General features: G+C 45.8%; 8 protein-coding genes across 8 annotated transcripts; 1 reads left to right on the forward strand and 7 right to left on the reverse strand.

The window, feature by feature from the left end:
- Positions 1-2358: 2358 nt before the first annotated feature.
- On the reverse strand, positions 2359-3212 carry F5Y00DRAFT_233106 (uncharacterized protein). Its single transcript, XM_048007257.1, has one exon. It carries the CDS (start codon positions 2935-2937, stop codon positions 2488-2490), a length of 450 nt encoding a protein of 149 aa, XP_047866254.1. The 5' UTR covers positions 2938-3212; the 3' UTR covers positions 2359-2487.
- Positions 3213-3798: 586 nt separating this feature from the next.
- F5Y00DRAFT_233107 (tubby C-terminal-like domain-containing protein) lies at positions 3799-4702 on the reverse strand. The gene is made up of 2 exons (XM_048007258.1): positions 4046-4702; positions 3799-3980 (listed from the first exon to the last, which is right to left on the reverse strand). The coding sequence occupies exons 1-2, from the start codon at positions 4592-4594 to the stop codon at positions 3927-3929; spliced, it is 603 nt and encodes a 200-aa protein (XP_047866255.1). The 5' UTR covers positions 4595-4702; the 3' UTR covers positions 3799-3926.
- Positions 4703-5214: 512 nt separating this feature from the next.
- On the reverse strand, positions 5215-7234 carry F5Y00DRAFT_268461 (uncharacterized protein; the record flags this gene model as incomplete). The annotated part of the gene is made up of 2 exons (XM_048012253.1): positions 5215-6803; positions 6877-7234. 2 exons carry the CDS (start codon positions 7232-7234, stop codon positions 5215-5217), a joined length of 1947 nt encoding a protein of 648 aa, XP_047866256.1.
- Positions 7235-7924: 690 nt separating this feature from the next.
- On the reverse strand, positions 7925-11701 carry F5Y00DRAFT_268468 (glycoside hydrolase family 2 protein). The gene is made up of 4 exons (XM_048012254.1): positions 10953-11701; positions 10193-10675; positions 10089-10140; positions 7925-10037 (listed from the first exon to the last, which is right to left on the reverse strand). The coding sequence occupies exons 1-4, from the start codon at positions 11562-11564 to the stop codon at positions 8125-8127; spliced, it is 3060 nt and encodes a 1019-aa protein (XP_047866257.1). The 5' UTR covers positions 11565-11701; the 3' UTR covers positions 7925-8124.
- Positions 11702-12155: 454 nt separating this feature from the next.
- Positions 12156-14325, reverse strand: F5Y00DRAFT_233110 (RCC1/BLIP-II). The gene has a single exon (XM_048007259.1). It carries the CDS (start codon positions 14147-14149, stop codon positions 12368-12370), a length of 1782 nt encoding a protein of 593 aa, XP_047866258.1. The 5' UTR covers positions 14150-14325; the 3' UTR covers positions 12156-12367.
- A 281-nt stretch (positions 14326-14606) lies between these two features.
- F5Y00DRAFT_268470 (voltage-dependent anion channel-domain-containing protein) lies at positions 14607-16179 on the reverse strand (the record flags this gene model as incomplete). The annotated part of the gene is made up of 3 exons (XM_048012255.1): positions 14607-15170; positions 15223-15830; positions 15893-16179. 3 exons carry the CDS (start codon positions 16177-16179, stop codon positions 14692-14694), a joined length of 1374 nt encoding a protein of 457 aa, XP_047866259.1. The 3' UTR covers positions 14607-14691.
- Positions 16180-18681: 2502 nt separating this feature from the next.
- F5Y00DRAFT_260627 (uncharacterized protein) lies at positions 18682-19546 on the forward strand (the record flags this gene model as incomplete). The annotated part of the gene is made up of 2 exons (XM_048011045.1): positions 18682-19381; positions 19437-19546. The coding sequence occupies 2 exons, from the start codon at positions 18682-18684 to the stop codon at positions 19544-19546; spliced, it is 810 nt and encodes a 269-aa protein (XP_047866260.1).
- Positions 19342-23152, reverse strand: F5Y00DRAFT_233112 (uncharacterized protein). The gene is made up of 4 exons (XM_048007260.1): positions 21649-23152; positions 21057-21574; positions 20470-21000; positions 19342-20409 (listed from the first exon to the last, which is right to left on the reverse strand). The coding sequence occupies exons 1-4, from the start codon at positions 23003-23005 to the stop codon at positions 19747-19749; spliced, it is 3069 nt and encodes a 1022-aa protein (XP_047866261.1). The 5' UTR covers positions 23006-23152; the 3' UTR covers positions 19342-19746.
- Between the last annotated feature and the right edge of the window lie 240 nt (positions 23153-23392).

The raw sequence follows: 23392 nt of genomic DNA on the forward strand, positions 1-23392 counted from the left end.
TTTTTCCGCCGATCAAGGGTCCTGTGGGGCCAGCCATGTACCTATGCATGTATGGTGTGTCAGTGTGAGCAGAAGTCTATTCAAAGTCTAGCCGAACTTTAACGAGCCAATTGCGATACGGGTAGTAACCGTTCTGGCCGTTGAGGGAGGGCGTGGATCGAAGACGACCCTGCCATCTAAAATAAGGTAACAAAACCTGCGCGTTTGGGTGGTAACCTACTAGGCATGTACCTGACACTCACCTTGACATGGAGGAAAGCCGGACAAAAAAGACTCATGGCAGGTATGGCTCTACATATGTATGTGTATGGTTCTAAGAGGTAAACCTATTTGTTTCCACAAATTGTAACCTCATTAAACCTCATTAAGTCAGAGATCGTACGATGGGCGACCCAAAGAGGATAAGAGCATTTGTAAAATCTCGATCTGCTATTTCTTAAGAGGATCTAAGATGCCTACCCGTGGGTATACCCTTGTCGTTAATTGTTTTTAATGGATTGGATGGTCCCGACTTTCACTTTGTGCAGCCACACCGAGCCACAGTGGCCAATTTCTGGTCCCAATAAAATTATGTTAAATGTAGGTATGCAGTATGCGTTCAGTCAAGCCGTCAGGTGACTGTCAGGTTAGATATATGCATATAGGCAATGGACGTTAGATAGGTACCGAATCGGATGCTCCGTCGTTAGGACCAATTTACCTCCTCTCTTCTGATTTACATATGTAGCAGTCTTGCTCCAGCCCTCTAGCAACAACCTCACTATCAGCGTTATGGTTCATACTTGGATGGAGCAAAGTGGGCTAACATGTTCACATGAGATTTGTAGAATCATAGTGAACACCTCGTGCTGTCAATGGATATGCGAAGTTACATGATAATAGTCAAGGATTCGAACATGCGACTATCAGCCGGCTACACGTTCGCAACTTAGAATAAAAGGACGCGGGGGCAATCGAGATCACCGAACTTTTATGAAAAATTTGATTTGACGACTTCATCTTATCCGCGATCTAGATCACCTTACTATCTGGATACCCTCTTCCGGTTGCGATGTTATGCTGACACCATCTCAAGACGAGGATCGCTCATTTAAGCCAATATGTATGCTGATACGTAATAGCTCGCCCAGAAAAGTTGAAGATCGATGTTATGTTATACACGATAGAACCCCGACTATATAACTGGTTGCTATATACGTTAGAGTACTATTCTCGCGACACGAATCTATTTGTCCGTGGACCGTAGGTATATTCCGTACACTAGATAGGACTGTTCTATCTGTGCAGCTAGTGTACTATGATATTTTTGATCGGCATTGTAAAGGTTTAGATATTTCGTGCTGTCGATCCCCCTTAAATCCCCATTCACATCCATCGCGTGGCCTAGAGTTACTTCCCCTGAACTTTGCCACCGATGTGTGTAGCTTCTTTTTCGATACGCCCATCACGCGGGGCCGTCTCCCCACAAATCCCGAAATGGCTGTCCATATAACCATTATAAACCTCCCGACTCTTACGGTTATCGACAGGACCTTTTATGGGTCTTACGCTAACACCGGGGCAAGTTCTTCTCGCCCGATGATGAGGGATTGGGTAACAATAAAATGATAAGCAATTGTTAAGAATACTTTTGTACCAATAAAGATACTACAAGTTGAGGCTAGCCTCCGCGAGATCCGAAAAGGGGTATTCTCATATCAACGTCATCGAATATTTTTGGCAGGGTGATTAGTATCTCCGGGGTCTCCGAATGCGAATAGACCTCCTAGAGAAACCCATCCTGGGCTGGTTCTTGAAAGGGTGATGGCCTCAAAATGGGCCTGGTTCCTAAGGGTGCTATTGCGAGAAAGGGCGTTGGAAGGGAAGGGTTACGTGGATAGTCACCTGTAGTCTCGCTTTAGAGTTTCCCCCGTAACTCCTGACTAAATAAAAGAATACCTAACCCGTATGGGTAAGCTCAACGTCATCGAATATAGTAAAAGCATAGAGAATCGTAAATATTATCGACCGTTTAATAATCAATTCCGAAGTTGTCTCACGTATTGGGACACCAATAAGACCTTACTCGATAAAATTGTATAATTGATGTAAGTTAGTACATGCTTTATGTGATAGGCTTATCGAAGACGGCGATAATGATGAATTCGTTTACGTTCAATGGGTATTTAAGCGATACTTGAGATAACGATATTGTTCTGTACCCCTTTACATAGCTGCGGGGTATTCGTGTAGATGTGCCGATGCAGAATGCTAATAGAGATGGTCAGGGTGGCAAACTACTCCGTTACAAAGCTTCTATATTAGGCAGTCGCAGATCTCGTTCCGGCCCGCATGGTCCCCGGAGCACGTGGGCGCTGGGCCGTATGTAAGTCTTTGATAGCTCCACATCTACTAGCCTAAGGTTCTAGAAAAGAACGGAAGCTTTAAGTTGGGCTCTCGATGAAAAGATGGGGGGCACCAGGTCCGTGGTGATGGTACTCCTTATTTCTACTTCTTAGCTGCATCCTCGACCGCTTTCTTCAGCTTCGGTAATTGGTCACTTGTATATAAACTATCCGCGAATTCCAGAATATCGTCCACGAGTTTGCCATCCTCGCTCAATGTCAAGATCCAAACATACTCGTTCTCATATAGCCCAACGGCCGTATTAGACCTCGACTTTAAATGCAATACGACCTTACGAGTGACTTCGTCTACCACCGGTTCTCCTCCGTCAACGAATCGGAGATGGAATGTCGGCATAATGGTTGACAACGCTGCTATGAGGCCCGCGTACTCGGCATTGCTTTGTGGCGGCGAGTTTAGGGTTGCCGGAATTAATCGGTGTGTGCATGTAGTACTGCGGTATCGCACGACTGATTCGGGTGTGAACTCGTTGAACGCCTCTATGAAGAGCTTGGCGGTCTCTAAGAGTTGTTCTCTCGAAGGTGATGACATTTTGCAGAGATATACCGAGATATAAGCCGGAAATTATTCACTCCCCGGCCTTTAGTTTCTGTCAGATGGAGTATATTTTCTCAAACGGTGCAATTCTTTGTAGGTACGACGGCCTGCGTTGTACCTGATTAGATTGGTGAAGCTCCCGCTTATATAGACGTCTCTAGTAAGATAGCCTCTTAGCTAACATGCCATGGTCTGTTAGTACTCCTAAGCCAATGCCCGTTGTCGTAAGATGGGATACGTCAGCGGCTTTATAATCCCGTAGATAAACGACGATGTGACCTACTCATACGATATAATTGGTTGGTGCGTAAAGATCCTTGGCCATGTACCGGGGTGAGTCGAATTAGCACTCTTCTTACACCGCTCAAACCTTCCCTCATCTGAATATATTACATAGTATATTAGACTAAAGTATTGGAAACATATCCAGTTCTGCCCTTATAGGAGTTGTGTTGGATAGGTGCCAATCCATATACATGCACACGTACTTTTCAGGTACGATATATGCTATTAGTTAACCATAAATAGGTACACATCAGCCTTTCGTCCCAATTAAATACCATTTCAGTTTTATAATAATATACGAAAGGGGTTTAATATTACCTTACAGTTAAACATATTAGCGTGACTAATACCAATTTATAATCACAAGGTAGGTGGAGGAACTCTTTATATCGTATACTACTTGGAAGAATACATCCTCTGGAGCTGGTATAAACGTACAAAGACCGGAAAATATAGGTGGTTAAGCCTGGAAACCTACTTGAACTTATTTATACCTACCCATGTAGACTTATAGATTAATATTTAACAAAAATCCCTCCCGCATTATATAATAACTCAACTTATCCATAAAACCTTCAATTTAAATGATTTGCTAGGACTTTTCTTGCTATAATCCAGCATCAGGAAAAACTCTACATGTCGTACGAACTCAACTTTAATACTAACAACGTATCTGATCATATATCTCTCTCTGCTCATCATTGCCTCCACACATGACACATTTCAGCGCGGCAAAGCATCAAAATCATAATCTATCATGGTTATTAGAATCAAACATTCTCATAGTTGGAGACGAGATCAATAAGTCAATACTTACTAAGCTTAGGTCAACCCCCGAAGCTACTCTCACTTCCCAAACACTCCTATCTCGAGTCCCTAAAGAAGCTACGTCGTTATCCTCAACCTTGCGGATAGTCGCAATAGCAGCGCCATCAACACTGATAGTCGTAGCCAGCGCCGCATGGTCGTTGGGCCGCATGATTACTAGGACTTCTTCGCCTACTTGGGTGCGTACGGTGGCGTCGATAGCTGAGTGGCTACGAGTGATCTGAGACTTGTGCACCAGCGAGCAGAGCTTATCGCCATTGGGGTTCTCGATGATCCAGCCGTTCTTAATGTCGACGCTTTTATGGCGGAAGTCGAATAAATGAGTATTGGAACTGTCGAAGACCTTACGTCGCCAACTCCACGATGTCCCGAAGCTTGTACCCTCGACTCGGAATACGGGCTGACTGGTACTATCCGTAACTGTGACCTTCTTAAAGATCCTGTCGTGGCAGTACACGTTTAGAGTAACCTGCTGTGGTGAGACGTAACCATTGAGAATATTTACCGGTGGGCTGGGGGTTTGTAGTGGGGTTTCCATTTTGCCGGACTGAATAGCACGGATACCTAGAAGAGATGTGTAGGTGATTTATGAACTATTTGAGTTATTCTTCAACTCGTAGACCTCAAGGTCGAATTTGTATATAGGTATGTAAAATCGGGCGGTGTATGCTTCAAATTGGTGCGCGCCGCAATAACGTGGGGCTACTCGGTATGTTAGCAAACTAAGCCACGTGCTGATCCTGAAGGGGCCTATGCCAGGTACACATATTTGAAGGCATCTTGTGGACTATCAAGTAGATTCCCCTTAAGCTTTTAGAATAGCCTACATAATACTTAACAGACCAACAGACCAACAGCCCAAGCCAGGCGTACTAAGCGAGGCTTGTACTAATCAGATATTACCACCCATTCGATAAATACCATTGTAAAGTAGGTAGTTGACCGTTAGTGAGGAGTTATTACTTTTTTCCTGTTTCTGTAATGACTGTAAGTACCTACCTAACCTAAACTACAACTTAGGCTACATACAATAGGGCCTATACATGACCATGTCTCGCATCTTCCCATCTCCTTTTATCCGCCAGTCCGCCCGCAGCACTGGCCTATCCATATTAGAGCTGTGCCTAACTCTTAATCGTAGCCTAAGGTATGTGATTCCTAGCTGTGATCTGTCGGCGCTGAAGTCCCGTTGTTGTCGAATATGGCGCCAACAGCAGCATCCCAATTGTATGAGCCGTTAGCGAATGTTGCTTCGCTCTCATTTATTCTAAATAGCTGGTATTCATCACAGGGATGTGACGTGAAATCCGATGGTAAATCTAGAGATCCATGATGTGTAAATTGCTCAGAGCCGCTTTCGAGGCTTATTTGAACATTGGATAAATCTTGACATTGGGTTGCATCTGCCGTAACTTGACTTTTGGTTAACAGGGCCTGTATCTGAACATCGTTTATTGTCGTCCAGTCGATACCAGTATGGTCGATACCGCTTATTGTAGCGCAATTCTGCTCTTTGTGTACGCCTAATCCTTTATTCTGGGTGCTTCTATCTTCTTGGGATAATGTGCCATATCCGGAATCGCAATCGGTCCCACTTAACGAAGATAACCCAGATCTTTTGAGTGTCGCGGGACCGTGGTTAATGGGCCTAGAAGCGTCGTACCTTTGGAGTATCTCTGGTATTGCTTGCTGAAATAAGGCCTGCGAATAGGCTAGCACCTCATCTTCAAGGGGCATTAAATCTGGCGGTATATGTTCTCGAGCTTTACGCTCCACGATTTCCAACCCATCCGTTGCGATGAACTTCTGCAACAACAAAAGCTCAGAAGATAAGTCACTCTCCAAGTACGGACTGTCTGGATGCGGTTGACCTGGAAATAATATCGTATAAATCGCGTACCACTGTTCCGGCTTTGAGAGTTGCTTATCGGAGCGACGTTCGAGTTGCTTTTGTTGAGTTGTAGTTATACCTTCTAGGTCTGGTTTTGGTCGCGGGGAGCAACTACGATCTTGGATATGACTTTCAAACCCGTCTTCTTCTCGGAATACTTCCCAGCATACAGGGCAGTATGGAGGTCTCTCATGGTATCGACGAAGGTGCTGCTTCACTCTGGATATATCCTTTAGGATATACTGACGGCATTTGCAATATGATAGGGGCTTCCATTTAGAGAACGGACACGCCCAGAATGTAGGTTGAACTTCAACAGGGCGGTCTAGGTGAAGCTTCTTGTGTGGGTATCTGTCTTCGTCTCCTTCGTCCCCTGATTGATGCTGGTCACTGTCTTTGCGCCTCCTTTTACCCCGTGATGAAGTGATTGAGTCTTTACTGGGAGAGTCACCCTGTTTTTGGGTTGCTGTGCGACTTTGAGGGCGTGACGTCGTATTTCCGGAAGCAGCTTCGTTCGGCCGATTTCTCGATAGACTGAGCTGCCTATAGAATACAGATAATAGCTCTTCTAGTATGGATGATGTAAGGGGTTGTAGAATGGCGTGGTCCATCCCATTAATATCTTCTTCAAAGTCGCTTGAGTTCGTTGAGTCGTATTCGGTTACGTTACTCGAGTTGCCTAGACTTGATGGATGCGAGTTGCTGAATGTGCTTGGTAAGGGACTCGGCATTGAAGGGTCGATATGATTTCCGAGATTTTTAGAAAGCTCTAGTAAGGGGCTACTCTGTCTGATGGTGTTTTGCTGTTTGGAGTATGATCCCTCAATTGCCTGATCGGTTATATCAGGATCCCATCCTATTAGGCGTTGAAATTGAATTAGCTGGTAGTTATTTGGAATTTATCTCTAAGGGAAAGATACTATACATACTTGAGCTTGAGTTCCTGTGCGCCGTAGAAACATACGCTACCTGCTCCTTGACACTCGTTGAGCTCAAATCGGGGAGAGATGAACCCCGATTCATAGGCTCACTAAGCTTAGTATTTGCCTCACTTAAAGAAGTAAATGGAACTAGCCCGTTGATCGTTCCTAGTTTATCTGGATGTGAATAACTGTCCTTTTTGGGGATTGACATAGTGAGCGACTGATCCGCATCTGCCTCATGGGATAAGCTCCGATCGTACTGGGAGAGAATGCGATACATTGGAAACGTGCGGTCTTCATCTTCCGGGAATAAAACCCCTTGAGGCAGCTCTAGGGTATCAATTGGAGTGGCATCTCGATACATGCTTGATACGCTGTCCTGAGTATCTGCGCTAAGTGACGGGAGACTGACATCAGATAATAGAGAAGAAAACGGAGCGTCTCTTTTGGATGATAATGCTGAATCATCTGATGGGAAACTATGTTCCTCTGATTCCGTGAGAACTCCATTTTGTTTCCGACGAACCTCTGCACCACAACTGGTTGCACCGGATGCATCGCACAAGTCCAGGCATTGAAACCTGTGTTGGTTGTTTGACGAGCTCATTTTCAAGTGATCCTGATTTAAGGGCAATTTCTGCTCTGTAGACGATGGAGATCTTGCTAAAAGGGTTATAGAATCTAGTACGAAGACATTTATGGTACCGTCATATCCTTTTAGCAACAGGAGTGAACCTTAGAAATAACAAGGCCGTAAGTTAGGATGAGATGGTAATTTAGGTAATTTATTGAAATGGTTGACGGCTTGTAATGAAGCTCCCTAATTTAAAGATAAATGAGAGGGGTTCCCATGGAATATAATTGCACTCCAATGGTAACGCACAGTTGTGTGGAAGAGCCCAGTGTGCTGCGATATGGGGGCGCTTTTGTGCCTCATATGTATGCATGCCCATACTCACCAATCAAACGACGAAGGAGGTTTATAGTATTCGGCTTACGGCGGAAGGATCAGTGAATGTACCTGTACGGCTGTACTAATCAGCCAGAGAGTTGTATATTCTATCATGATCGTTGAACGAACCCGACGTATCTGGCTGGTTTACTCATGTAATGATGTATCTACCTACCTATATATTGAAGCTAATAGGTCGTCTTGGGTACGAAGATACTTGTGATAGACCCTCAAGAAGTTAAAGAGACGATACCTTAGGAGGTACCTATTGATTGAATAGGTATATGGGCCTTAAAAAGTCCCTATGCCAATACGACTTCAAACTCAAAGTCCTCCATCAATAACGAGTATTCATCCCTAGTCCTAGGTCCACACGAGCCGCTTCCCAATCCATGGTGTGCCGCATCCAGTCTGAGGACGACGTTATCCGTTTTCTTCCTCTGTAATTCATAAGGGTGCTTCGCCGCCTCTACGTCTGCGACCCGGTAATGCGACGCGTTGAAATCAAACAGCTTCCGCTTTCTTTCAGTATCATTCTGATCCGAAAAGAAAGCCGTGATCGATTCGCCACTAGCATGCGTAAACTTTACCCACCGCGTGTCCGTCCTGTTGCCGCCTTCTTGCGGGTACTCGTAGTCGGTCCAGAGCTCAGACACCACGGCAACTTGATACACGCCTAGACGCTGCGACAGCTTCTTGTCCCTGTAACTCTCGCCTGGACCGCGCCCGTACCAAGTTACCGCCGCTGCATCTTTATTTCCTCCGGCCCATTCTCTCGGTAGTTCCATAGTGAGGCCTATACGCGGTAGGGTACGAGGCAAATTTAACCCCTTTGGTTTGCCCTTCACATGTATGATGAGCGTACCTGATGCGTAAAACGCGTACGTAATGTCTAATTCAATGGACCATGAAAGGACAGGTGGAGCGAATCGCTGCTGCACCCGAACTATGACGGCGTGCCCGTCGGCTTCGGTACCCCACGTGCAGCTACGCGTCTGACACTTAGCAAGGTGTAAAAGCCTATTTTTCCAGTCGCGCCCATCTTGAGGCGCATCATTATCGGTAGGTGCTCGATAAGCGGTGAACTCCGGGCTCACGGCTAAGAGCTCGGTGTGATTCTTCGTAAAGGATCGTAGTCTTCCATGAATTGGCGAGAAATTCCATGATGTAGCCGGGCTAGAAATTTTCCAGAGAGTCGATGTTTCAGTAATAGTCACTTTATCCGTAGATTGAAGCTGAAGAGCGAGAGGAAGAGCGGGGCTATTGAGTGGAATCTCTTCGAAGGCGATTTCGAATCCGGCTGGGAGGGATGGAGTTGCAGCACGCTGATAAAAGAATAGTTGCAATATCCCTTCTCCTGTCAAATCTGCGGGTCGAGATGGGAGCGCTAGTTCAGCAGTTTGGCCAGGTTCTATGCCGGATGGAAGTTCGATGCTGCCGGTGTGAGAGGTTGGTTTGCCCTCATCCAAGATCACGTAAATACATCCGAGATGATCAAGAGTAATGAAGTCATATCGATTTATGACCGTGGCTGTCTGCGACGCGTAAGAAACAACTTTGATGGGCTCTATCCCCTTTTTGTATTCAACTAATCCAGGAGTTGGCGTGTGGTCAGAGTGTAGCACCCCGTCCATGATGAAGTTGCTATCGTTGGGCTCGTCACCAAAATCTCCGCCGTAAGCATAGAACTCATCGTTAGATTCCTTGTCCCTGGTAAGGAGACCATGGTTCGCCCATTCCCATACAAAGCCGCCTTGAAGCTTTGGATATTCATAAAAAGCGTCAATGTACTCCTTAATGTTACCTGGTCCATTGCCCATTGCGTGAATAAACTCGCATAGGACAAGAGGCTTTCTCTTAGATTCATCCTTGGCAAACTCGATGATGGTTTCAATCGGCGGGTACATTGTTGAATACATGTCCATAGTTTCGGCGTATATATCGGCCTCGTAATGGATAGGCCGGCTGTCATCATATGATTTGATCCAATTATACATAGACTTGAAGTTTCGGCCAAAGAAGGCTTCATTTCCTAGAGACCAAATGATGACGGAGGGGTGAAGCTGGTCGCGATAAACCAGTTGCTTCGCGCGATCCACATAGGCTTGTTCCCAAGCGGGATTGTCCGTTGTCCATTTGGCTGCGTCCGTCCGGGTGAGAAGCTGCCTCTCGCGGAACGGAAGCGCTCTTTCAGCAGGAGATAGCGCGGCATCGCCTATTTCCAGATTAATATAATTTTCAGTTCAGAGCGCGAGTATCAACGCACATATTGACTCGAATCCGTGGCATTCAAGATCGGCCTCGTCCATAACCCAGAACTGATCTTGTTAGCGACGGCGGAGACATAAAGATATTACATAGATAACCTACTCCTAATTCGTCGGCTAAGTCATACAGACGAACATCGCTCGGTTGGTGACAGGTCCGAATGGCATTGATATTATGAGTTTTCATAAGGATAAGGTCCCGCTTCATGAATTCAAATGGAACAGCGCGTCCAAGTCTGGGGTGATGCTCGTGTCGATTGGCGCCTTTGAGAATAATCCGGCGACCATTGACTTTGATTAGGCCATCCTTCATTTCTACCTGGCGGAACCCCACGCGATGAGCAACGAAGCTGGTATCATTCAAAGAGATAACAAGGTTATACAGTATCGGTGTTTCTGCCGTCCATTTCGAAGGGTTTTGTATTGGGAGGGAGAATTCGGCACATCCCTGAGACACAGTTCTTGTCTCCGTAGTAATGACCTTGCTCTTAGATGGGTCCCAAAGGTCGACTCGGAGCTTACCAGAGCCGGTGATATCTATCTTGACTTTTAGATCGGCATTGATGTACTGGCTGTCTAACTTTGTCTGGACGAATAGGTTCTCAACACGCGACTCTGATGGAAAGCCAAGAAGGTGAACATCGCGATAGCTTATTACCAGTCAGTTTATCACAACGCCTGGGAAATTTATTGAACTTGCATTCCGCTCATCCTCCACTGGTCCTATGAAGCAAGAGAAGTTAGAAATGTAGGTTTCAATTTGAATAAAGGGATACTTGATTTGAAACGGAACTAAATGAGAGAGGACATTTCCACTATCCTCGGCTGACTGGACTAGGAGACCTCGTAATAATATATCTTACCTGATCCTCAATGTAAGTACCATCGCAATATTGATAAACTCGAACTGCGATAGTGTTTTCGCCCTCCTGATGAACTACACTTGTGACGTCGAACTCGGTCGGGTTCCGCGACCCCTGATGGTATCCCACTTCTTTTCCGTTCACCCAAACATGGAAGGCAGAATCTACTCCCTCGAATCTTAGCCTCAGCTGTAAGCCAGTGAGATTATCAGGGACTGTGAATTTCCTGACGTAAAATCCAGTCTCATTTTCGTCGAGGGGAACATTAGGTGGGTCTACGGGGATAGGGAAATTCACGTTGGTGTAGTGAGGCCCCTTTCCGTAGCCGTTCAGCTGCCACATACTAGGCACTGTTATGTTATCCCATTCTGCTGTGTTGAAGGTCGGATCCTCGAATCCTTCGGGGCCTTCGAATGGGCTTTCGGCAAGCTTGAATTTCCAAATCCCCGAGAGGGAGTAAGTGTTGGATTTAGTGCTGTCATAATTCAATGCGTCCTGTATCGTGTTATATATGTGGAAATTGGCCCGAGGATGAAGGCTATTCTTGTGAATAACGGCGAGATTGTTCCAATCTGGCTGAGACGCTGGGTGAATCTTTCGAGGCATGATCATTGAAAGGTGATTTCTGTCTTCTTCCTAGGTAAGAGGACCACCGTAACAACAATTTGGAATATAAAAAGATTATAGTCCAGTTAACATCATATAACAACTCATTAGATAACCCTCTACTTCGTCAGTAGCTAGGTACCTAAGACACTCAGTGTGACTTCTGGTTGATGCTTCAATCTCCCCGACGAGTGGTGAGGGGAAATTGGTGGGGACTTCGGGGAAAAAGCCGACCTCGCGACTTAGTGACGGGAAGCCATTAAACTGCAATGCAAGATTATTGTAATAATGGGGCATATATATAAGATAATGGACAATAGCTGGATTAGATAGGGGTTGATCAAGGTATAATACCGCCCTGGAGTTGGCGGATTCGGTGCGGGGAACCTTCGACGCGACACAAATCATAAAAACAATTTATACCTAGAGTGACATTCGTTTAGCAAAATCATGGAAACATACATGTATAACGAGTTGGCCAACAACGTACCTATGTTAGCCCTGTGGACCAATCGTGCGCTCGGTTGAAATTCAACCCGAGTTGATACTCGAGAGATCCTTTAATGAAGGGTCAAACGCGAGAAACCCGAGCAGGGATGTTGTAAAATGAACGTTATATATGACTACCTCATATGTGTATAGATTGAGAAGGGGGTATCAATATAGATCCAAAATGATCAAAGGACCTTATGCTCATGCCAAGCATCTCCAATCCAGGTCCTTGATTCAAGCCAACCGCCCATCCCATTTGACCAGGATTTAATATACACTAAGGGGTAAACCCAGAGAGATCCCTATATAAACAATTTTTATGCTCCGGAATATACAGCTGTCACGAAACGACCACACTCCACTCGCTGCTCAACGCTGACTTTTCTTCCCGAGCCGCCCTCGCCGATCTTAACTGTTGTTCGAGGTGTGATCTGAAACCTGTGCTCTTCGCCTTGTCTTCCTTTCTCCGCGTCACCCTCCCCACCGTCTAGGGGTCCGATGTAAGTTGGCAAGGCGGCATTGTTCCGTTTTCCTGTCCCTAGCTGGTAATGCTCGTTGCCACCCCAGAATACTACATCTGCACCCCAGTTCGTATCATTATACGAGCTGATATCAGATGCATCAACTGAAGTAACATTGTCCATCACTGCCGCTGCGTGAGTACTACCAGCACTTAATCGAGCCAGGCGGATTGGGACGACCGAACCCGTCTTTTCATCCCACTCGAAAAGCCCAGAGAGCGACTTGATCTTGGAAGGACCGAGTGAAACGTGTGTCCATTTACCCGTACCTAAGCTACCCCAAATACCAGAGCCACAAGCCCAAGTATCGGCGGTAATTCGGCCTAGGTCCCTCATAGAATTGGCGTCCTCGTTTGGCTTGGCAACTCTCTTTGCATCCACCGTAAAAAACGAGTTTGCACCGCCGGCCGCAATTGACGTCACGCGCGGTTGTTGTCCCGAACCACTGTAAATTTTGCTAAATGGTAAAGGGATCGGAGCATCAATGAAAGGGAACTGGGGCTCCACTTCGAAACCTAACTGGCCATAAGTATTGTCGCCGAAGACGAAGACATGTCCGTCGTCATTAAGTGCCAAGGAATGGTAGTCGCCGGCAGCAACCTTTCCAATTTTGAAGCCTTTTAAACTGAGAATCTCATGTGGCTCATCGTAAGGTCCTTTTGGTCGAGTTGCCCAAGTTAAGCCCGGTATACCCATTTGTCCCCTAGAAGGAAAATCGGATGTGCTGGAAGCGGCAGAGTAAACGCGCCCCTTAGATGTTAAGAGTAGGGCATGCTCTAGACCACTAGCAATGTCGACAATGCTTTCACCCCAACCAAGATTCTTAGGGTTAAGCTGTCGATAATTAACGGTTTCCGGGCTAGACCAAAATAACCAGGACGTTTGGTGAGGCTTCTCACCAGAAGTCTGATCGGCTTTCGCTACAGGTACTGAGTAGACAGTTCCGTTCTTTCCTAAGGCAATGATACGGTCTCGCGATATATCGATCTTGACAAGATCTTTACCTTTTAGTGTTTCCGCAGGGGTCGGGTTCGCTTTCGAGAAAGCTACGCCCCACTGCACAAGGTCGCCCTTCTCGGTAATAGCCGCCCCAAAATCGCGATCCAGCTTCATATCTCGTAGGAGCATCCCGTCAAAATATGGTATCCTTCGTGGCGTTTTTATAACGCTCTCGGTTGAATCGGGTGCCGCTACTCGACCTGAATTGGAACCCCACGCATAAACGCCCGGGTGTTCCCAACTCTTCTTAACTTGGAGATGTTGGCTACTTATTATATCCCGGTTTTCTTCTTTAGATTCACTATGTGGTCGGGACTTCTCGTACTCGATGACGGCTGGTTGTGGCTTTGGGGGTTCTTTGGTGAGAGACGGATATAGAACAACTGCACTTCCAGCCGCAAAGGCTACCAACATTCCAGCTAGAAACTTTCCAGCACTCCCACGCTTTCTCCCAGCATTGTCGCCTCCTCTTTCGGTGCTAACTAATCTAGGCCATTGACGAGTGAGAAGGCTTGTGGAATTCGGGTAGCGGTATGAAAGGCATCTCTGGCGCAATGCGATTCGACGGACGATAGTCATTTTCAACGTGCGTAATGCGTATAATAGGTCTCCAGTGATAATTCAGGTTGCTATTAGCTATATCTTGTAAACCATCGTCGATTGACTGCTAGCTAAAGCATGTGCAAGAGGCGGGCTGACGGCGTTGAGAGACTCGAGACTTCATCACAAAGTGGAGGGAAAATGTAGAATGTAGAAATCATGAGGTCATCCAATCAAAGCCCACGTAAAAATAATACGTACAATACATCATGCGTATACGCGAACCGAGGATAAGGTTGCCCCACTTCATGTCGGCAGCTAGTGTCTGCATAATGCGAGTTGGATTTATTATGAAAGGTTGCAACTATGCGCTATATAAGATAAGTGATGCATGAGTGTATACCCTTATAACCCGTATTATGATTCTATACCTCCAAGCCTCCAAGTCTAAACCTCTTCACTTTTCTCCGTTACTTTATCTTCTTCTAATAATAATGTTCAACTTCCAATCTTAGTAACAACTTCTCCATTATTCTTGACGGTCCATGTTTGCATTATAGTAGATACCAATCAAACCCCCCTTAGTTGTCCGTAGTGTCCAATACATCCTCGTCGCGACCTGGATACATGATATCCTGAATGATAACAGCTCGGACTAAGTTGTAAAACACAAAGCAGTACGTAAGGAGGAGGCAGATAGACATTCCTGTCGCAATCCAGCGGATAACTTCATGCTGGAGCTCATTCCCGATAGAGATTGTAGCCAAGATGAATCCTGTATTCGGAAAGGCCATCGCCCACCAATTAAGGTGGAAATATTGAGGCGGCGACATGATGACGGAGACTACCGCAATACCAAACCACCATAGAGAGAGCGCCCATAGAAATATAGCACCCACGACTGCTATAGGCCTGATTACTTTCATATCAAGCACCATGCCCATGTTAATATCCAGGTTATCAGGCAGACCGTTCGCCATGCCAATAATCGCCAGGGCTGTAAATGCTGGTGGGCCAACGTTCATGAATAAACCTGCTCGGTGTTCGCGGTTTGGCATGCCTGAAGTGATTTAGCGAGAAGTATTCCGGATGAAGTGATATAGCAGGCTTACCTCGTGACATTAAACGTCCTACCATATGAGCGTACATCATAAACGCCACAGACAAACCCAAGCCCTGACACGTCAACCCAACCACGATGATTGGAATTGCATTCATCTGAGGTTGAGTTTCCGCAATAACTGATGCGATTGTGCCTGAGAGCATGATGGGAAATATAGGTAAGATCCAAGTTGGCATCATAGTCTGAAGACCGAGCTGGTGAGTTCTAAATACGTAGGAATATTGTGCTATCGCTACGAATAGCGAAGCTACCACGTATCCCCAAAACAGAGCCGAGATAAACCATACTGCAGATGTCGTTGCTTCGGGAATAGCGTAGCGCTGAGTACCTGTGATAATAGTCGCTATAGCGAGAAAAAGCGTCGGGACGAAAAATGCTTCTCGAGAATGGGTGATAGACGTCTTGAAGGTGCCTTTATGTAGAACAAATCTCATGATCATAGCGGCGACTATACTAGCAAATATGACGATGTTCGTGATATATACACCGAATCCGATTTTTCGAAGTCCGGGGAATTGGTGAGGTTGGGCATAAATCAAGAGTGCCAAACCTCCGGTGCTCATAGGAAAAGTAAACCAGGCCCAAGTGAAGTGAGCTCTAAGTTAATAGTCAGTAAGCTATATTAATCTTGATATCCGGGCTACTAGTTGTTTTCTTACAGCCTTTGAGAAAGCTTGAACCTCGGGCGATCTGGATCGTATATATCGATGCCGTCGGGTTCAGCCTCCATCTTCTCGATGTCATGACCTTCCTTGCCATCATGTATAGAAGCGTCTGGGGAATTTACCCGAGTCCCGCTCGTGCTGAGGCTTATATCTCTCTCGTCCACTTCATATTTGGTGTTTGGTCCTGGTGTGTGCTTCTCAAGTGATGTGGCAAACAATGGCGGATGATCTGTAAGAAAAGGGGTAATTTTATCTGAGGCTGGAGTGATACTTTTGTCCATAGCTCTGAGTAATGCCCGTAATACAACGCAATGCGGCTCCAAAATCAAATCGAATACAAGGATAGGCTTAGAACAGAACGAAATAGTAGAACGATGGCTTTGTGTTTATATAGATTCCAGGAACAGTTCTGTCGATATACCCTACACTCTAATATAATAGGTACTGCTCGTCTTTGTGAGTTAGCAATAATTCTAGATTACGCGGCTGATCATCTACCTAAGGAAATGAAACAGCTCTGTTCTAAAACTGTTGGATGCCAAGAATACCAGATTCAGGACCGAGACCCCAAACTTGAAGATCAAAGGAGGCGATGATACATCACATTACAATGACGCGCCTCTAGCGTGTATACCTTCCTTAAAACAGTAGGATCTATCTCGATACCAAGGCAAAAAGCGACCCAAATGCATAAGAGACCCACGATAGCCAAGATACACTGCCGTCTAAGACACGTACGACGTGACAAATTCAATGCAAGAGAGGCTAATCCGGAGCCAATTGTTCTTGGAGGTCTAGAGCCGATGAGGTTGAGTATAGGCATATCTACTATGGAGAAATAAGTTGTTAGCGCACTGCCACAGACTGCGTGATCGGTACGCACGCTGATGTAAATATTACGAGACCAGTCATGCTGGAGATGTTTATATTGTAGACTAAGCACTATTTGTTTGACGTAAACTAACATATTGGCGACTTTCTTAATTGGAACAAGAATCACTTCTTGAGACCAGGGTATTAGATGAAAAGCTCAACATATCGAAGCTCAAAACGCCAGGAAGTAGTATGTGAAGGGAATTTGAATTTGTTTGTGTTGGTCTGGAGTGGCTCGTTGTCGACCAGGCTCGTTTTGATGGGTCTAAGAATCTTGTATATCCTTTTCTCTAGAGGGTATAGTGGTATATTTACCTAGTTAAGCTTTATTTCCATTTGCCAGAATGTGGCTCAGCATGTTACTATACGTGATTAGCACCGACTCCGCGAGCCTCCTTACGAATTCGAGGTCTTGGCACTTGCAGTGACGCTCTTGTGACTACGGTAGACACTATAGGTATTTCTGTTGGGACACGACATCGGACCAATCAGATATAACAAATAGGTACATACTGGTTAGGAAGTTTAGGAATTCCTCTTACCCCTGGATGGCACTTTATATAATCTATCCTGTGGGCTCTATGTCTGTATAAAAAGCTAGAAATCTAGATACATACCTCTTAGGTAGCTTTGTAATGATACTATGATTAGGGGAATTAATAGATCTTACGATATATATAATGGTAATATAATGAAGCTTTAGAGGATACTTAGCAAGGTATTGAACAATATGTGAGAAACTTCATTAAAAGACACTAGATTAGCGCTAGTAAAAGTCGCTATGAACTTTTGCCATGGAAATATCCTCTCAACCGTTGCTTCTGTGGTATTTTCGAGGGGTCGAATTGGAGATTGCTTCTTTGCCCCAAAAATAAGTATTATAAGACAGTTTTACTGTAGAACCAAGAGAAAAGGTTCGCCACTCCAATTGATTCGAGTATAGATCTGGTAGGTAGGAGTACGCAAGCAGCACGCAAGACATCGCAAACTTTGTAGCTGCTATTTACGGAGGCCGAAATTCGCATTACCTATATTTAGGACGTTAAGCTTTTCGGACCGTGCCAGGTGGATATTATCTTGCCAATCATTAACACGATGAGCCCTACGCCTGGGGATTTTATGCAGGGACCTCGATGCGGCCAAGGGATATGGTATAAATTAGGAAGCTTGATCGAGATCAATATACCACTAATCCGTATTGGGTTGCAAACTGCCGCCTGGGTCCTCTACAATACTACGTGCTACAATCAGCATCAACCCAGTGTGTTGGGGAGCATTACTGTATATGCACTTGTAGGCAGGGATCGTCTATTGGTCCTTAGTAAGTTATATACAACACTGCGTCGCTGTTGATGATAAGCTTTTACTAACCACCGGAACTGTACCCTCGTCCGCGAAATGGTCGGGCATAAAGTAAGTTACATCTCCTAAGCGGTCAAGTATCTCCGTCGGGGTCACACTAGTAATATAAATGTTACCTATAGGCGCGATTGGAGATAGAACATGTCCCGCACCAGTCAGATGGCCAGCCTTGTTACCCCCTCTCAGCTCTTCTTCACTTACTAACTTTTGGACGCCCTTACAGAATTCATGTCTCTTCTTACTATGTCATCGGATTTCTGTCCAATACAATCTAATTTCGAGGTTCTCAAAAATTGACGTGATAGATGCGTTCCTGGTCGGCCAGCAACATGGCTACCCCCATGACTACGTGAAGAGTTCCAGAAGCCATTGACAGGTCAACATGGAGTTATGAATAATATCCGTCGTGCCGGAGTCAAAAGTTCGAAAAGTGTGTATAAATAGACCATCAAGGTTCGTCGTTTCTTGAGTTAGGTAGATCATCAGCTCAGTAACACCTAGTAACAAGTCGATCCGGTAACAAACTAGCCTTCCCATCGACCGCCAATATGCAATTCACTCAGAACGTTCTCCTGCTTCTCACCAGCTTGGCTGGCCTTGGCGCCTCAGCCCCTCCTCGCCCATACCCACCACCATTCAGACCACGTGGTGTCCCCGTTCTAGGAAACGTTCCTTACCCAAACACCACGATAGCGGGAATCACCGTCATTGACACTCCTATCGTCCGTCTTGCAAGGGAATTCGCTCGTAATCACAGCGATGACGCTACCTACAAGCACCAAGTTCGCGCCTGGCTCTTTGGATCTCAAATCATTGCCCATAACGAGACACTTCTGAACAGCGTCGACCTTGAAGTTCAAGCCGTGGCTGCCATTCTACATGATCTTGGTTGGGACCAAACCCCAGACTCTCCAGTCACTTCTACGGACAAGCGATTTGAGGTTGACGGAGCCATCGCTTCGACGGAGTTCCTCAAGAAGTACGGAGATGAGAACTGGGACCACCGCCGTATCCAGCTGGTATTCGACGCTATTGCATTGCACACGACCCGCACGATCGCATACTACAAGGAGCCCGAGGTATTCGTGACCAGCCAGGGCATTGCTATTGACTACAATGGCCCGGAGCGAGGTGTCACCAACCAGACATGGCAGGACATCGTTACGGAATACCCCAACTTCGACTTGATCCAAGCTACTAATGATACCTTCACTTTTATCTGTGCCAAGAAGCCAGATGTGACTTGGGGTAAGACTTATCCAACGGATGAATCTGATATCAGTGCTAACTATGCCGTACCTAGACACCCAACTACAGCCGTGGGGTGACCGATACGTGCCTGGCTACAAGGACAGTGAGAACTTGAGAATTGACGGCATCTTCACGTACCTCCAAAGCATCCAGAAGAAGTAAGGCGAAAGTTTTGCCTAGAAAAGTATTGGTGCTGGTGTTAAGGGTGTTCCGAGCGGCGAGCATGGTTACAGGCGAAGTAGATGACGCCTTATGAAGCTTCGGTACAGTCGTTTACCAAAAGGGAATCGGTTGGACGAGTGGTTAAATCAGAGGTAGCACTTAGCGATATAGACTAAGTTATTTACTTCTGGTAGGATTCATCAAGTTGAAATCTTCATACAGAGCTCTTCGCCAACCCTAGCAATTAGGTCAATCCACCTTTCTGGATCCTTTTCCTTGCTTAGCTTAATAGGCTTTTCGAACGTATCCCATACTGCGATATACTTATAGTTACTTTCCTCCGTAACCCCGATGCTTCTCCTGAATACCTTCACCATTTGGTCGTGATCCGTTAATTGCCTAAAGTAGGATTTATATACTTCGGCGTCCTCCTTACTAGCACGTAGTATTCGTATTTGAACGCAGTAGAGGATCAGAGCGGCAAGGCCAGCAGCAAGTGCTGTGGCAACCGAAGAACCGGTTCGATACTTCACTTCGTGGTTTGAACCGACGCCTTCCAGGATAACATCATTCCCGGGGAATGTAAAATTTATTTGGCTTGTACTTCCGACTTCGTCATCTGTTCGGCCTGACGCGTGTGCCCCTCCGATTCTGAAAATCCTGTCGCGAGCTGCCATCCACGGATAGCTGTGATCTTCTTTTGCTCCACCGTCGCTTGCTGAGCAGAAGAGGAGAATTTTCCGCTTTACTGCCTCGCCAATCGCACTTTCAAGTTCACTTCGTGTTTTCTCGTCTTTAGGGGGGTCGATAGTCCATGACATCGAGACGATATGAACCTGCATCCTTACGGCTTCGCTGATTGCCTAGGGAAGTTAGGAATATTTGCCACTGCGACATAAAGATGTTTATGGGTGCGGACAAACCCGTGCAGCACTCTTAGCTGTGATCTGGCGACTCCCGTCACGACCTATATGGTCCGCTAGTTTCAGGACATAGAGCTGGGCTCGTGGGCATATCCTGTATATAAGGCTAGCCATAACTGTGCCATGGCCACTGCTCGAAACATAATACGGATAGTTGAAAGCCTTGTCCTCTGTTCTCGGACAGAAACTCCTTCCACCCACCGGGTAATACTCTAATTCATTAATGTTAATACCATCATCGATTAGCGCCACCTTTACCGGTTCGCCAATCTTGTCTTCGACCACCATATTTTGGCTCTTGTTGAAATTGGCTTCTGCCTGAAAGAGAAACCTTCTGAATTCAGTCATACACTTAATCCAATGATCTTGGGCAGGTTGGCGAGGAAGTTGTGGGAGAGCGACTTTGGTTGCCTGAGGCTCTCGTACGGCTTGTAGCCCGTCCCATGTTATTTCGATATTAGGGTTGGTCGCAATCATCCGACTTTTGAAATACTCAAGGTTGGACTCGGTGCGGGAGTAAGAGTCAAAGCCCTTGAAGTCCGTTAATTATCATGTAAAACTGTATCAGGTACTACATCTCAACTTACTTGCTGACCATGAATATGGATTTTTCGCAACTCCTCTAATTTCTTTAAGCCACCTTCTTCGCACCAACCCCGTAGAACGGCGTTGTTCCCACTCCAATATAGATATACGACTTGTACTCTTGGCGCTGCGTTGACGATTACCTCGGAGCACAAGTCTCTCTTCTTCCAATTCCAAATCTCAACCCCAAAGCCACTGAGCGCTTTTTCAATCGCTTCGTCTCCATGCGCTATAGGACCTAAGTCATCGATAATGACCTGGAGTATTGTTTGTACACCTTTGCTTCGTAACCATCTAAATATAAATACTAGATCCGCTCGTCCGTTGCCGCCTAAGTCTGCTTTTACCGAATAATCACGAAGTTTAGGGGTATTCGGCAAAGAGTCATTACCTTCAATAGTTATATGTGGCACTTCTACATGCTGTAGAATATCGTCGAACCTGATATGTTTAAGTGCCGTCATCAAGCGACGACGCGTCATAGTAGTGTATCCTGAGAGGTCAAAATAAATTTGCCTATCTGTTATTGAATGAGATTAGCTTTGTGAACTGCGGTATAGTACTAACCCCTTTCAAGGCGCAATAGTTCCTTACCTAGCGAGCTTTTTCGATCGTATATGATTTCTATGGCAGAATCGTGGCCGCGATTCCGAAGGTAGTGGTACTTAAGGAAAAGTCTAATTTCTTCCGCAGATTCTTTGGTCGGCTTCAATTGACGGGTGTCTCTAGCCTCTTTGCTTGATGGCTTCAGGCCTGAGTTACGTTTCTTTAGTTCTGACTTCGTAAATAAATCGTGGTTAGTTGGTTTGGTATTATGCCCTTGTGCTGAACTGTTGACATTAAGCCGATGACCTTGTGCACTTGAGGGCAAGGGATCTGTCGCCTGCATAGCATTATCTCTCATGTCGTAGGAGTCCCTCCCAAATTCTCCATTGAAGTCAAGATTGGCCGATATATTGGATCTATTTCGAGGATCTCTTGGCCCCACCTGACTGGGATCCGAAGGAACTGAACGAGCATCCGGCGGAGCGACCCTATTCTTCGTCCGTCCATCTTTCCTAGAAGAACCCGATGTTTTCTTTCGTTCAATCGTGGTTTTGTCCACCTTCGCCTTTTTGGCTTCTCTTCTTCTTCTTCTTTCCGCCTCGGCTGCTTCGCGAGTTGTAATATGATACAGGTAGGGAGATAAGTGATTATTATTATACGTCAGGGCGCGTGAATCACTAGACTCGTCGGATTCTTCGGAAAACCTCATAACATCATCGCATTTCGCCACGATAGCTTTTACCACGCGAAGCTGGTTGGGCTTACAGTGCCCATACTCCACAGCTAGATGAAGTGGTGTATTTCCCTTGCTGTCTTTAGCACTCAATGTTTGCGCCCCAGCGATTTCAACAAGGTAATCGAGGAATTCTACTTCCTGCTCAATACCCACGTGAAGACAATTTTTCCCCAGGTGGTCTGGGATTGAGAGAATAGAATCAATGTTGGGGTGTGCACCGCAAATTAGCTTTACGAAATCTTCTTTTCCTTCTATTATCGCTATATGTAGTGGCGTATGACCGCCACTCTGATTCTTCTCAGCTAATAAATTGCTTGGGTGTTGCACGAGGAACTCGAGTAAACCCCGTAATTTTGAGAGGTCGGGGATATCATCTTTTCGACTGGCCAGATCATGAAGTACGGTGCGGTTAGTGTAGTCTGCAGCGAGCTCAGTGAGACGCTCTGCCGATATCCCATCTCGTACGAGATTCTGGTAGTCCCCTTTATTACTTAAACCCTCAACTCCTTCAGATATATCTTTTAAGATACTCTTAAGTAACCCTTCTGCTGATACGGCGTAGGAAGTAACAAGTGGCTCCTCCTCATCTCCAGAGCTTTCCCTACCCGAGTCGCTATCAGTTGAATAGTAATTTTCATCGGCCTCCGGATGTTCCTGGATAAAATCCATAGTAGTTACGCTTTATAGCGAGTAGCATTTATAGACGGGATTGATTATGAAGTAGTGTAGATAAGTTACGCATGAATTAGAGGCTGAGGGGTCAAATTGACGGAGGCTCAACAACCTAGCCCTGTTATCTCAATCTCACGACTTGGGGTTCGGCTAGTTATTCGGAAAAGACCATGCCTCAGCCTGAAGCGTAGCAGTAACACCGAGAAGGAATAGCTGAGTGGCGCCTAACCAGTTCATCTAATTGGCAGGTTAACAAGATGCTCAGCCACCCCCAATGCCCTAGGTAACTCAGCGCAACCATTCTAATTTAGAAAGATATGGCAAAGATGTCATGGGTTCAAGGCTCGCACTGTCTATACATATTTCATCGACTAGATCGGCTTG

The sequence above is a fragment of the Daldinia vernicosa genome (genome assembly GCF_022497035.1).
Source record: "Daldinia vernicosa strain CBS 139.73 unplaced genomic scaffold F5Y00scaffold_15, whole genome shotgun sequence".
NCBI classification, from domain to species: Eukaryota; Fungi; Ascomycota; class Sordariomycetes; order Xylariales; family Hypoxylaceae; genus Daldinia; species Daldinia vernicosa.

Bases quoted from the DNA above. Each gene is read 5' to 3' on its own strand.
- F5Y00DRAFT_233106 (XM_048007257.1), bottom strand. From the start codon at position 2,937: ATGTCATCACCTTCGAGAGAACAACTCTTAGAGACCGCCAAGCTCTTC.
- F5Y00DRAFT_233107 (XM_048007258.1), bottom strand. From the start codon at position 4,594: ATGGAAACCCCACTACAAACCCCCAGCCCACCGGTAAATATTCTCAAT. The intron at 3,981-4,045 runs GTAAGTATTGAC...TAACCATGATAG, and splicing joins CGGGGGTTGACCTAAGCTTA to ATTATGATTTTGATGCTTTG.
- F5Y00DRAFT_268468 (XM_048012254.1), bottom strand. From the start codon at position 11,564: ATGATCATGCCTCGAAAGATTCACCCAGCGTCTCAGCCAGATTGGAAC. The intron at 10,676-10,952 runs GTAAGATATATT...CTATTCGTCCAG, and splicing joins GTACTTACATTGAGGATCAG to ACAAAGTTAGACAGCCAGTA. The intron at 10,141-10,192 runs GTAGGTTATCTA...TAACAAGATCAG, and splicing joins ACTTAGCCGACGAATTAGGA to TTCTGGGTTATGGACGAGGC.
- F5Y00DRAFT_233110 (XM_048007259.1), bottom strand. From the start codon at position 14,149: ATGACTATCGTCCGTCGAATCGCATTGCGCCAGAGATGCCTTTCATAC.
- F5Y00DRAFT_233112 (XM_048007260.1), bottom strand. From the start codon at position 23,005: ATGGATTTTATCCAGGAACATCCGGAGGCCGATGAAAATTACTATTCA. The intron at 21,575-21,648 runs GTAAGGAACTAT...ATTCAATAACAG, and splicing joins CGATCGAAAAAGCTCGCTAG to ATAGGCAAATTTATTTTGAC. The intron at 20,410-20,469 runs GTTTGTCCGCAC...TAACTTCCCTAG, and splicing joins CAGCTAAGAGTGCTGCACGG to GCAATCAGCGAAGCCGTAAG.